Source organism: Alligator mississippiensis, chromosome 6, assembly GCF_030867095.1.
Source record: "Alligator mississippiensis isolate rAllMis1 chromosome 6, rAllMis1, whole genome shotgun sequence".
Taxonomy (NCBI): Eukaryota; Metazoa; Chordata; order Crocodylia; family Alligatoridae; genus Alligator; species Alligator mississippiensis.
In genome coordinates, this window is record NC_081829.1 from 85,765,436 (window position 1) to 85,780,282 (window position 14,847).

The 14,847-nt window shown below is 40.8% G+C and overlaps 1 protein-coding gene across 8 annotated transcripts in view; it reads left to right on the forward strand.

Moving 5' to 3' along the window:
• Nucleotides 1-14,847, forward strand: part of FGFR2 (fibroblast growth factor receptor 2) — a 129,480-nt gene that overhangs the window by 68,965 nt on the left and 45,668 nt on the right. For all 8 annotated transcript variants that reach the window (XM_059730070.1, XM_006266125.4, XM_006266127.4 and 5 more), the window contains one exon: nucleotides 2,710-2,833. In XM_059730070.1, the coding sequence (XP_059586053.1) occupies nucleotides 2,710-2,833 (124 nt within the window). The remainder of the gene's footprint in view (nucleotides 1-2,709; nucleotides 2,834-14,847) is intronic.

Genomic DNA, 14,847 nt, shown 5'->3' on the forward strand with positions numbered 1-14,847 from the left:
CCAAGATAAGGTCACCCACAACATTCTTGCAGGCAAGCTCAGGAAGTATGGGCTGGATGAATGGACTGTAGGTGATAGAAAACTGGCTGGAGCATCTGGCTCAGAGGGTAGTAATCAATGGCTCGATGTCTACTTGGCAACCAATATCAAGTGGAGTGCCCCTGGGGTCGGTCCTGGAGCCAGTTTTGTTCAATATTTTCATCAATGACCTGCAAGATGGCATAGAGTGCACCCTCAACGAGTTTGCAGATGACACCAAGCTGGGGGAAGTAGTAGATATGCTGGAGGGTAGGGCTAAGATTCAGAGTGATCTAGACAAATTGGATGATTGGGCCAAAAGAAATCTCATGAGGTTCAACGAGGACAAATGAAAAGTCCTGCACCTCTAAGATGGAGCAATCCCATGCACTGGTACAGGCTGGGGGCTGACTGGCTGGGCAGCAGCTCTGCAATAAAGGACCTGGGGGTTACAGTGGACAATAAGCTGAATATGAGCCAACAGTGGGCCCTTGTTGCCAGGAAGGCTAACAGTATACTGGGCTGTGTCGGTAGGTGTGTTGCCAGCAGGTCAAGGCAAGTGATCATTCCCCTCTATGCACCACTGGTGAGGCCACATCTGGAGTACTGTGTCCAGTTTTGGGCCCTTCACTACAGAAAGGATGTGGACAAATTGGAGAGAGTCCAGCGAAGGACAACAAAAGTGGTGAGGAGGCTGGGGGACCTGACTTATGAGAAGTGGCCGAGGGAGCTAGGGTTATTTAGTCTGGAGAAGAGAAGATTATGGGGGGATTCTTCAACTCCCTGAAGTGGAGTTCGAAAGAGGTTGGAGGTAGACTGTTCTCAGTGGTGGCAGATGACAGAACAAAGAGCAATGGTTTCAAGTTGCAGCAAGGGGAGTTGAGGTTAGATATTAGGATGCATTTTCTCACTAGGAGGGTAGTAAAACACTGGAACAGGTTACCCAGAGAGGTGGTGTAATCTCTGTCCCTGGAGGTTTTTAAGACCTGGCTAGACAGCCTTGGGTGGGATGATCTAGTTGGGGATGGTGCTGCTGTGAGCAGGGGGTTGGACTAGATGGCCTCCCGAGGTCCCTTCCAACCCTGATTTTCTGTGATTCTGTGAGTCCGCAGGTCCAAAAGCTCACCAGTTATTGAGCAGCTCAATTTGATGATGACTATTGTAATCTAGAGCTGAAGGTTTTTTGTCCCATAATTCTATGATCTTTCTGAGAGGCTTGGTTACTGTTCAGGATTTTACATAGATTTGGAGTCTTTTCCAGGATTTGACCTTTTTTTAAAGCACTAATAACCGAACTGACTATTTTCTGGTAGCTAATAACTAGGTGAAAGCACAAGGACTCTTGGCTTTGCTAACTGTTACATTATGGAAAATGCCAGGCCTAGGGATTTTATTATTCTCACAAGTGTGAATGAAAACCTGCATGGATATCAATATTAATATTAAACATTAGTTGCCCTGTCTGTTGGATAAGTAGCAATATAGTAACTGGAGAAGTAGAATTATGTACCTAAAAGCTTTAATCCCAGTTTAGGTTTTTTTTAGATGCGTAATTACTGCCAGTATTGCTGTATCCTCTAAAATTTATCTCAGAATGTAATGTTGAGGGAGAGGTAATTTACTGCTTTCCATTTTGCAGGATTAAAATGACTGTACCTGACTGCAGTGTTCCATTTTCTAAAACTTGTACATTATAGCTGGTATGTAGTGCAATTGTAGCATAATAAGATGTCTGTCTCATAAATTGCCTGTTGAAACAATAGTTTGATGGAAGTTCAAGGGGAACAAAGAGCCAATGTCACTTTGGGAGTTGATTCATCATCCAGAGAATACGTATCCGTATGTGAATAACTATTTTCATAGCGGTATATGGCCCTGATCCTCCTTCTAGCAAAATCAGTGGCCAAATTCCCTCTGCATTTTGGGGAAGAAGATCAGCCCAGTAGCTACTCTTTCACGCAATCCACTTTCTCCAAATAAAACGTTTTTGCATGAAAGAATTACCAGCCTTGTTCGGCGTCATTGTCTTACTCGTTTTCCAAAATCTGTTATTGTTGTTCCTCACATCCTTATATTTTGTACCAGTTGGGATTTTTTTTAATCTGCTTTCTGGAAAAGCTTCTCCATTTGTATGAATTGTATTCTTCCAGAATGACACGACACGTGCCTGCTACCCAGTGGCACTGTGAATGTTGCACACTTTTTTTTTTAATTTCAGAGAAAGTTTCAGTATATGATTCAATTATTAAATTAAAGCTTTTGACATTATGGAAGTCTATGCTGCCTGGCTTGTAAGCAATAGACAGTACTGTCCGATAATTGTTTGGAGACAGATCTGGAGTGCTGGTGGTCTGAGTTGTGTTTAGTGTGGACTGGTGTCCATGTCATAAACCCATCAATGCAACTGGCACTAATTGGCACTGTTGATGTCAGTCAAAGACTGAATGTGCATTGAGCATTAAAGCTGATGGTAAAGTACATTTATAAATGAAGCTTTCACTGAGACTTCTTTTCTATTCTTGCTGCATGCATAAATAAAATATTTCAGACTCCAGAACTGTCAATCCAGTACTGCAGTCACTTTTAAAAAATTATGTAATGAAAAAGAAGATTAACTTCCTTTGTGTGGGTGAAAGGAGAACAAAATTGTGCTATTAAGGTTTTAAAACTCTCTCATTGCAATCCTACCAGGTACGAAACCAGCACTGGAGTCTCATTATGGAGAGCGTAGTCCCATCTGACAAAGGAAATTACACTTGTATAGTGGAAAATGAATATGGGTCCATCAATCACACATACCACCTTGATGTTGTTGGTGAGTAAAGCTCTATTGGCTATAAGACAGGTTTTGAAATTGCTGGTTGAGTTTTCTTTGGTCATTGAGGACTAACCCGCAATGGCTTTTTGTTAAGAATGGTATTAGATTAAATATAAGGATATCTTCAATTCTGTCAGGCTGCTTCGCCTTTTAGTCACAGCAGAACCTCATTGAATAATGCTCCTCCTGTTTCTCCCTCTCCTGCTCACTCACACCTACTCAAACTCAGCACACTTGTAGTAGCGAAGTGTGAAAGGTCTCATTGATTCATTAATGGTGTGAGTTTACCTGCTGCGTCCTGAAGGCCAGCTGAAGAGACGACTGTGAAGATGTCAAACCCCACCCATTTCCAGACATGAAAATCTCAGAAACTGGTTAATCTGAGCTGCACTGCTCACTTCATCAGTGTTGGTTCGCTGGGAAAGGTTCTGTTCCTCGGCTACCTAAAGCCCAAACAAATAGAGAGATTTTTAGAGCAGTGGCAGCACTTGGTTGTCTGAGTAAAAATATACTTACAGTTGCAGTGCACTGACCTATAGACAAAGCCATTTTTGTCTGAACACTTGTTTAAACAAAGTTTATTGAGGGTGCAGCACCAATGACTGCCAGGAATTGTAGTAAATTGTATTACACACAAATCCCTTTTGCGCTGCCCAGCTGGTGGGAGGGTACAGTCTCAAGCCATGTTCACTAGCTCAGGAATAAATTTGTTTTACCAAATGTATCAAAGGAAGAACCAAAAGGGTGCAGTGCTCCTTGGAGATTTTCTTTTCCTTTGGTTTAGCTTTGCTAGTGATCGCAAGGAGGTTTAAAAGGGGATTTTCCCCTTTTAGAAGTGCCAGGTATGTTCTTTGTTAAAGTAAAATGGGTTAATAAATCTCCAAACTAGTCAACTTTGTGTTGACTAGCACTTTCACCCAGTTCTTATAGCTAAAGTGTTCACCATGGATGATGCTGTCACTTGAGCAAATATTTGCTAGGAACCCCCTGCCCCTCTTCCCTCTTTTAAGCCTTTTGAATGTCATGCATTCAAGAATATTATGCAGAAGTTTATTTTTCCTGGCAGCAAATTACAGTGACCTGCATGAATGAATGGAATGGTAATAAGGATTATGTCATCTATTTAAATATCTACTCTTTTCCTATGGAGAAGCAGGAAAGTAAATAATGAGCTCAAGATTTTCAAAAGTAATTAGTGATTTTTGGGTTTCTCATTGCTTAGGGGCCTGACTGACTGGAGATCTCTTAATGGGGTCTGAGATTTGGAAGGGGACCACTCAGTCTTTTCTGAAAATCAGGCTCTTGTAAATTGGGCACCCAAAATCGCCAGTCGCATCCAAAAATCTTGGTTCTGTTTGTTGGTGCAGATGTTACACTTATTGCTCTTTAGGTACACAGAAAGGGCTCTAAAGCTGTAGATGAACTGACATTGGTGGCTCTGAGAGGACTGCTGAAGTCACCAGCAGTTTTCATGATTTTTTGTTTTAAATGGACGTTGAATTATGTCTCTAGCTTGGATGGGGAATTCGTGCAAAGGAGTAGTGCTGCTTCTGGACTATTGACATGTACAGCTGAGGGCCGTGGCTGGGTATGGAATAGAATGGGAGAGTGAGTTAATACAGGCAGTGAGGGAGCCCTCTGGCAGCCCTTTTCTAGCCAAGGTACTTCTACAGAAGTTCAGTTTCTATAGACATTCCCTTCATTTACATTTCTTTTCAGCTTCCATAGTGTGATGGAGGGTTGTGGAGGGGTGTTTCGAGTCAATTATACTTGCACATCACTTCTCTCAAGCTTCAGCCCATAATTTTAACTTGAGTTGCGTACTTAAAACATTTGAAAACTGTCAGCAGAAAACCTTTGAAATTTGCTTTTCCTTTATGATTTAACTAGTTCTAGAGTTGATTAAGTGTAAGGAATAGCAAACGGTATTAAACATGTTAATGCATTATATGAACATGAGCGTCTGACTACATGGTGTAATAACCTCTGATTATGTCACAGATTTTGGAGGTATCCCAGCAAAATCTGTGCCAAGTAATGACACAATGCTTGTTGGGAATATCCATTATTACTCGACACCAATAACTTTCCAAACCTTGAACTCTTCTGGCAATTAGAAGTCGACAGCCAGCAATGCCTGAGATTTTCAGTGAAAATGTGTGTGTCAAGTATTCTTGTTTTTATATTGTAATTACTCGGAAGGACCTTATTAAAGCAAGGATTTGGTCAGCTCAGTTGTGCTCTCTCAAATTTACAAAACTGGCAGAATAAATATACTGAGTTTCTTGCAGTGGGAATAGAAAAGGCTGAAGGATGTACAATGGTAACTTGTAGCTGTGCAATACAGCCTGTCTGGAAGCTTTGATGGAAGGTGTTATTCTTGTGATATTCTCTTCCGTGCCATAAACTTCTGATCTAGCTCAAACAAAATGATGGTGCACTGAGGGTGAAGTTCATATCATGTAGAGGGACCAGTACAATGACTAGGCAGCCACAAGCTTTCAAAATTATTAGTCTTTGTTCTGGTCCATTGCCCAGGGACAGCTTTCACCCAGAGGGAATTAGACTGCAATAGCAGACTGCAATAGGAGGAGATGATGATGATGCAAAATTCTCCATATAAATCTTTCTGTTTGGGCCTCGTGCAAGGGAGAGTAATTTATTATTATTTATTATAGTAGTACTGGAGGCTCCAGCCAAGATTAAGGACTGATTCATTGTGCAACACACTGTGCATATCACATAGTCAGAGTTTACACTGTAAGATGGGGAAAAGGAATATTATTATACGTGTTGTATAGAGACACTAAATAACTTGCCCTGGGTCCGCAGAAAGCCTGTAGCAGACCGTAGAAAATTGATGTTCATTCTCAAGTCTCAGTCCAGGTCCTTAATTACAAGAATATTCTTCCCCTCTAAGTGTTAGCCTAGCAGCTGTTACTGAAGTACCTTTATATTCTGCTGCATTTTATTGCAGGTAGAAACTTGTATTTATACAAATCTCCCTAACAGAGACACTTGGTACTGATTAAATATAGAAGTCATTGACTCTTGAGTGATTAGAAACTACAGTTCGGACCTATGGGTTCCCTGTAGTGAACCTGGGGCCTTAGCACTGTGGGAATGTAGCCGCTGAGCCTTGTCTGTAACTAGATCATCCCTGGATTGCAATTATCACCAGAAAACAACATCGGTAGCAGTTGCTCTGTTTAAGCCTGGAAGGAAATTATTGAATTTATGTTCTAATAGCAAAAATATTAGTCATTGAACATTGAGGCTTGTAGGTAACAGTTTCTGCTCTATTAATCGTCATCATCTAGAGAAACAAAAGATTGGTTTGGTTTCAGATGAAATTCTCTGTATTAACTCATTTACTAGGTTTTATTAGCAGCTGTTAGAACACAACACATCCTCCAAAAATGTATAAAAAGACCCTGATGTTTATAATAAAAATGAGTATAATTTGTCGAGACATTTTTTTTTTTTAAGTACCCATTCTTGCCTGTTTATCTACATTTTAATCAGTTTCTAAATTGTACAGCTCACTCATCCTTTAGATTTTTATTTAATAAGTACAGAAGTATCCAAGTACTTAAATAATTGTTATTCTATTATAAAAACAATACGAGACATGAATTTCAAACCGGGAATTGTTTAAGGACACATTCTCCATTTAAAATGCAATGCTCCAAAAATGTATGGAGGCAAATAGTTTTATTTAATAAAATACATAACATTAATAATAAAAATCATTTTATTTCATAAAGTGCTTTCATAAAAGTATTTTCACAGAAATAATCATGTTCTGATCCTTGCAGGATTTGACCCATTTTTTTAAGCAGGAATTTTTTTCCTATCTGTTTTCATAATAACCCATTATAACACAAGGAAAGATTATTTTGAGGTGTTATCAACTTTTCACAGTTTGTGATTTTGTTCCCACTTTATCCCTTTCAATTTGGGAGTGAAAATTTCACTTTTGTTTCTAGATGGTTTAATTGGAAGGTATTTGTATGCTGTCCATGTCACGGTGTTTGGCTTTTAAATAATGTAGAGGTTTTTTTGGTTTTGTTTTTTTCTGTTCTTGTTTTAATTTTTTTTCCTCCTAAATTTGTGGACAGTAGCCTTTGGTCTCAGGTCCCATACAAGCAAATAAGCTAATCCTCCAAATACAAAGTTTAGGCTAAGTCTGACCTGTGTTTCTTTATGTATTCAGTTCACATTTTAAGAAGTGACTGATATCTAAATACATATACCTCATGCTGTACATCTCATGTCTGGCAGGAGTTGCGTGTAGGTATTGCAACCAAGCCCAAACCTGTATTTCTGGCAGATGTGTCTGTAGTTGTTGACAAGGTCTTTACAAGAACATGCTTTAGCTTGATATATTTACTGAGTGCTTGTGGCCTGGGACATGATGGGACAGAGACTGAAAACACAAAAGAATCCATATGGTGCTTGCCTTCAGGTATTGGTTAGACTGAGAAGGAAGAAGCTTTTATTCAAAGCACTGATAAGCCTGACAGTGGACTTTAATATCTGGCATTGGGCTTTTGGCACCATGCGTACAACTTGGAGGAGAAATTACACAAATTGGTTAGTGCTTGCTTGGGGCTGTGCGCTTCACTGTTGAAAACAAAGACAGCAGTGTGATGGTTCAGTAAAGGGAAAATGAAGGCTGGCTGCTACACCCCCCCCTTTCTGTCAATAAAGTCAAAATATTCCAAACCCCAAGTTTTATAGCATGAAAGCTTCTGATTTCATTGGAGCTGCCTGGCTAAATTATATTTTATGGACAAATACTAGTGTCATTACTTCATCTGTTGGGTGAACGCTGGATTTGTCATGTTTGGAACGCTTCCTGCTGAATCTCTTGTGGGGAGGACTGGCCTCCTTGTCCCACTTTCTGTCTTACAGCCCTAAGGCAGGTATTTCTTTTTCTTTGATGAATGATGAACAGGATGTTGTGTCAGCTTCTGGGCGGATTATTGTTATCATTTTTAATTGTGGCTTTTAATTCATGCAGCATCACCCTCATAAAATTCCCAAACTGAGGCTTGCAGGGGTTGTTTAAAGATGCTAGGAAAACCCTTTGCATGGGTGCATCTACCTTAGGGACATGCTGATGGATGAGTAGAGAAAAGGCCATTATTTATCCCAATGTACTTGCCAAAATAGACCATAGATTTCATCCACTCGTCCTGACAATGAGCCCAAGAACTTGTTTTTGCTCAAGCATGCATTCCAGAATGGATCCAGTCTTGATTTGAAGACATTAAGAGATTGAGAAAACACTACAGGGAACCCAGGAGTTTGTGCTTCATCCTTCTGAGATAGATCAGTTGAATGCCACGCACTCTGGTGGGTGAAGTGGCTTTGATAAAACCTCACAATGGGAAATACTGTGGACTTTAAAGGATGCAAGAAAAAGAGTTTGCAATAGCCATCATGAACACCCTGCTATGCAGAGTGCTTTGTTCTCCAGACTTCAGAGATGGGCTCCTTTTAAATCATAAGACCATCACTGAACTGGTATCATCCCCAGCAGCTTCAGTAACAGTTGTTACATTTGAACATGAAAGTACGGTTTAAGCTAAATTCAATACATTTAAAGCAAACATTAAAAAGAGAAGGTTGTTAAGGACTTCCAAATATTTCAGAAAGAAACTGAAAGCAATCTTTCTCTTGGCGATATCTTTTATTGGACCAACTGTATAGTTGGGGGAGAGGTTAGACAAGTTTGGGGGCACAAAGTGACCTTCAAGTCTGGGCAAGACCTGAGGAGGTTTTGAGGATGGGCACCCTGTGCCTGGAAAGCCCGTCTAATATCTCTCTCAGCCACACAGCTGGTCCAATAAAAATCTTGTCCAAAACCCCTTTTCTCACCTACTTCCTCGACCATCACAGCTAAAACAGAACTCTGATGTTACGAAGATAGGTACATCCATAGTATTTGAGAGACATTAAAATTCATAGCATTTGAGAGACAACTGGAATGGAGTCTGTTCTTTCATAAGACAATGCATATTAACCAGCATGACTTGGTTAAATGTCAATCTCAAGTATAGATTTATTTTCAATGGCTATTTGAACATTTGATCTTATCTTTGCAATTTGTGTGTCTTTATGCTAATAATCTCTTTGGTTTGAAAATATATGGAAAGCTCCTAGGTTAAATCAACATTCATTTTCAAATTCAAACAAACAATTTTTTTTTTTTCCAATCTCTATTCGGCTGTAGTCAGACAGCAGTTTCATCAAATATGTTTTGGCCAGAAGGCTGGTGACGATGCTTCTGAGTCTCGGGGGTCTAGCGTGTAAATCCGTCAATTAACAAGCACCACTAGCATGTGGAATGTAGGGGATTTTTAGCAAGCATATGTCTCTTGTTCACTATAAACAATTGATAGATGTTCAGATGAGAGGAAAGAGCTGTGCTGTTTCTGCATGCATCTGGTTTCATGTGAAAGTAATGATATCCTGCCATTAGAATGCTTATGCTAAAAGTCAAACAAACAGACACAGAAGGGAGATTAATAACAGAAAAAAATTACATAAGAGAAAAATTTGCTCTCTTTCTTTGGCACATCTATAGTATCTTTGTGTCCAGGTGTAGCCAGCTTCACTGCTTTTTATTTACTTCATCTTTGGTTCATCTGTGTTAAAGCCGCAGAGTTAAAAAAGCATTATGAGCAATGTGGTGTTTGCAATAGGTCTGTCCTTAGGCTGATAAGTTTGTGGGAAGTCTAGCATTTTTCAAGAAGTATACAGCATCCTTGCAGGGTCAAGTCCTATATTTGGGAAGTGGTATAGATCCCATACCATTGTATAATAATAGTGTCATAAAGGAGAAGAGGGAAATATGTTGATATATAAAAGGAACTTAAAAAGCTTAAATGGTACAATTAAACTATATCCTTCTTCTTCTTCTGGTGGGGAAACAGGTATAGGAAGGTTGCAACATTGTCAAGTTAGACAGTAAATCCTTTGGCAAGCAAGGCATAGGGCCCACTCTCATCATCATCATCATCATCATCATCATCAAGCAGTTGAGCACTTGGTTCTGCAGCAGTGATTCTCAACCATGGTGGTGTGGCACCCTGGGGTGTCTTGAGATCCTTTCAAGGACGCCATGGAGTCTCACACAGAGTTAGCGCTGTTAGGTGTGATGATTCACAAGATAAACCCAGAGATTTCAAATAGGAATCCATAGTGTTAAAAACATTCTGACTTGTTGTGGTCTGTCTTAGTTCTTTGCAACAGAAAACTGCTCTATTTTCTTCCCATAGTCAAAAATAAGTGAAAGCTAAAAGGTAGTGTTTTCCAAGGGGTGCCTTAAGTCTAACAAGGGGTGGCCTGAATCTAAAAAGATTGAGGACTGCTGTTCTATACCCAATACGGAACATGTGATCCATGTCCCAGTAAGTTCAATGCACCATCTGTGGATGGCTTGAACAGTTGATTTTTTCCTCTCTTTTTCCTACTGTCCAGCCTGTGAAGTTATCTACTGTTTTGCACACATCAGCAAAGCTTTTTTTCATTGCTGTATTTTGTATATTTTCCTAGAGCAAGTGGATGCATTTGCTCAGATGTGGCTAAGGCTTTTGCTTATGTACATGCTGTATCTGGTATAACACAAGTTAACAGTGAGATTAGTATAGTAGGCATTAGAGTCTTTTCAGTTAAGACATTTTTTGCTCTGGAAAGGCTGATGAAATGCATACTATGGCAGCCTAACAATAGGGTTTTGCAGTAAGGACAGACTAGTATTAAGGCCATTAGCAAGTGTTGACAATTTCTCATTTTAAACAAGAATGTTCATGTTCCAGGCCTTGGCTTTTGAATGTTGGCTATTCCTTTGTGCCTTTTAACCCTCTGCTATCCACACCATTTTAAAGAACAGTTTTTCAGTTAGTCTGATACAATTTTAGTATTTTTATTGGCTTTACTGAGCTTTGGATCAGACCTCATAAATCAGCCCTGCACTTAATTGCTAGTAATATCATGTTCCAGTGTGTTTAACTACCACTTTCTTATCCTCACCCTGCAGGGAACTACAGAAGTTTTAGGCCTTAATCCTGAGAATGCTCATGCACACAGTTAACTTTATGTACCTGAATAGTCCTTTAGGAGTCAATGAATTAAAAAAATCAAGCATGTGCATAGAATTAGCAAGACTGAGATCTTACTGGTGATTCTACTTGCCAGAGTAGGGTTGGTTTCTGGGTAGGCTTCCCAAGAGGCTTCCTACTTGGGATGTAATCCTGATCGGCTTTTACATTTAAAAACATCTACGTGGACTGCTAAAAAGAAAAGCAAGTGCTGGAATGTCTGTGATATCAGAAGTCTTTGATAAAGAATGTGATTTTAGTTAATATTGAATTACTATGCTTTCATTGTTCTGTGCTGGACTGCATTAGCTCAGTCTAACTGATTTTCAGCCAGGGTGTTGGGGTACCCTGGGGTGCTGTGAGATGCTTTGAAGGGTGCCGCAGGAAGTGTGAGGAGATAAGCAGATAAGGTCGGCTCAGGCTTTCCTTGCCTGGCTGCAAGGTACCCTACCCCCACTGCCAACCCCTCCTCAAGAAGATAAGCATTGTAATCTATAAATTAGTTTTTTAAATGGGGTGCTGCTTAATTCACAGAAGTGATGGGGGGAGGGTGCCTCAACTCTGATTAAGGGTGCCTTAAGTCTAAAAAGGTTAAGAACCACCATGGTCTAAGGGTATGTCTATATTATACAAGAGTCTGAGCACTTATCCTGATTACATACCTTCCCACAGCAAAGCCATAATGGGTTCACAGTTCATATACTTACCATTTTGGGAGCATGTACCACAGGTCTTTGTGCTTATATGCTCTGGGATTCCATCCTCAGTTGTATTTAATTGATAGAGATCTTATTTGTCCACTGGGGGAGGTTGTGAGGTGGGTGTTGGAGTGCTATCAGCTTTCTGTCCTGTGTTTTTATGCCAAAGTGGGCAGATTCCAGCTTGAGGTAAATGACAGCTTGGGCTTTAACCCATACCCTCGGCCATGTAAGTAGTCATGATTTCAAAGGGCAAAGACAAGTGGGCTTGAGGGTCTTGATCATGGATGGTCGGAGTTTGTTAGCAAAACTTTGTGTAGGAGCACAAGAGAAGACATATGGCATGCACATATCCAAAGAGGCAGATAGGATGACATCACTGGGGGGTTGTAAAGAAGATTATGCTGAGGAAGGCCCAAGGTTTCAAAACTGAAATGATAACTGAAACAAAAGACAAAGAGTTGAACTACTTCATTTGCTTCTGTCAGGACTAAGAAGGTGCTGTCATTTTCTAACCAGATGTAGATGAGAATATTTTGACTCCAAGGATTTAAGTTATTCATTGAGAGCCATCTGGTACTTCTTGCGCTGACTTTACCAGAGTTTTGGAAAGGAATATTTTCACCAGTTTACCATGCCAGTACCTCAATCTGTGCAAAGTACATAGTTTATGCTTATTTTAATATACAGACTGTGATGATAGGGACTGCACACAGTCCCTAAGTGCCCTGGGAACCCCAGCCAACCTGGAATGAGTTGGGCGGGGAACCCTGGGAGAAAAGGGAAACTTACTGACAGAGCTAGGAGAGTCGAAGCTGAGACCATGAGTGACAGCACTGCCACCGCAGTTTATAAACTCCCTCTCAATCAAACTAGGTGGCGCCTGGCTGGTGATGTTAGCCACCGGTGCCACCATGGGAGATTTAAAAGGCACCAGTGGTGCTGGCGACGAGAAGGGGGGAACTGCCTCCAGGCCTGCAGAATGGGGCAGAGAAGATCTCGGGGCACCGAGGCAGAGTGGGTCTAGGGCTACGAGAGCCCTATTAGCCTGGGGCAGAGAGGCCCCACCAGGATGAAGCTGGGACTATGGGTCCAGATGAATTTAGGGATCAGCTCCCATAGGGAGTAAAGAAAATAACATAAGTTCGACAAGGGCACCAAGCCCTGAATTGAAAACTCCTCTGGAGTGGAGGGTTTTTTTTCTCCTCTTTGTATTGGTTTGATTTTTTTGAAATGCCATAGGGGCAAGGGCACCAGTGATCCCCTCTCTAGGCCCACCATGGTGAGAAAGTGCCAAGAGGATGGGGAACAGGAAGCTGGTCATAAGAGGACCAGGGAGATGCCAGCAATCCACTGAGGAAGTGGACGTGGGACGTTGGTGGATAAATACAGAGACTGGATAAGGCCGAAGTTGCCGCAAGTGATCATAATGCATCAATATCAATGGGTGGGGTGTAGATGGGGTGTAAGGGAGGTGGAGCCCCAATGTGGACTGCCTCAAAGCCGTGAGTACCCCTAGCGGGGACATCCATATGTATACCACTGAACCCCTCTGTAGAATTCTATTAACATCAAGTTGTGGCAGGACAGTCAAGGGTGAAGAGCCTGCTTTGGGTAGTTTAGAGATCAATTGCCTAATAGGCAAAGGCGTGACACAGACGTATAAAAACAGAACCTGACAGTTCACCAGAGCTTCCAAGCTAGGCATAAACAACATGCAGTGCTTTATATTATGCAGAAGGGAAACCAAACTGACACACAGCTGGTAGAAGTAACTCCACTCTTGGCTCAATATGTAGTGTATGATATTAATTAGTAGAGGCACTTTGCCTACACCTGCTTAGTTGTTCCTAGGCTCACGAAGCGGCAGCCAACCCTCAACTTTACTTCTTCACATGACTGAGTAAACACAGTGGAATTAGAAGTACTTTCCTTCTAGCATTTCACAGAATGCAGATCCCAATAAGCCTTTGCTTAGTGCTGGAATAAGGAAACTGAGACTTAGATTGCCCTTCACATAGGAGTGTGTACTCTGAAGAAGGAAATTTTTCCAAAACATCCTGTTGTTTTCACTTCTCCCCAGTCATTAGGAATTGGAGAGCAGGTGCAGATTCTACAAATTAGCTTGAGTTCTACAGGTGCAGGGTCACATGCAGTGTTATGCTTCTCCCTCTGGTTATAGTTTTGTTGGCCATGGCTTCCTGCAGAACTCTTCTTGAAAATATTTCCCAGGTCACAGAAGGTGCCAGCAAAAAATTAATGCAACTTAATCCTCACAGGAAGTGAGAGGCTTCATACCAGCTATGAACTGACTGCCCAGAGGAGTTTTCCATTTATTGACTCCTGTGAAATCCTATGAAATATGAACTTTGATTTCTACCCAGGAGAACTTTTACAATCTTTTCTCCAATGCCTGATGAAGGGTGTTTGTGCCTGAAAGTTTGCAATTAAAGAATTTTTTTTTTGCAAAAATCTTGTTGGTCTAATAAAAGATAACACCTCTACTACAGGTCCTGATTGCCTTTTCTCTAGACCAGTATGGCTACAACCTGGATACCTAATGCAACTTAAGGCTTTTTTCACTTGGCTTGCCAGTGTATAGGTGTCTACAACAAAGCAACCCAACCATATGCCTCATGATCCTTCCACTTCCATTTCTTTCACTTCTTCCAACTGGTTCGTACCACTTTTTACAAGGTCCAGAATGAATGTGATAGGAGTGTGGAGGTTGTTGCAAAGACACACATCTCAGGCTTTGGCTCTTCTGTCCATCATGAGCCCCCTGTCTCCTGATTTTTAGAAAAGCATTCCCAACAGCGAGTTCATAATTGTCAAACTACTTCTTAAATTGAATTTTCTTATATTGACTTCAGAAGCAGAAAGTAGACAATTTCCAAAAATGCAATTTGTTAATGAGAATCTGTAGTATAAGCCCTGGTAAGAGACTATGTTAAAATGATCAGAAGAAACAATCCTGGAAAATTTCAGGATTTTTCTGTTTGGAGCTCTGGAAAAGTCAGTCACTCCACAGTTGGACAGAAGATCTTTTAAACCTTCTTTCAGTACTTAAATTTTGGCTCAAAATGGTAGTTATTTGTGGGCTGTCTCTCCCTTGGTTTGCTCTCTGAAGAGTTGAGGATCTATAGTGGTGGGTATCCACATCACCAAAAATACCAGCAAATCTAGAAATAAATACCATATT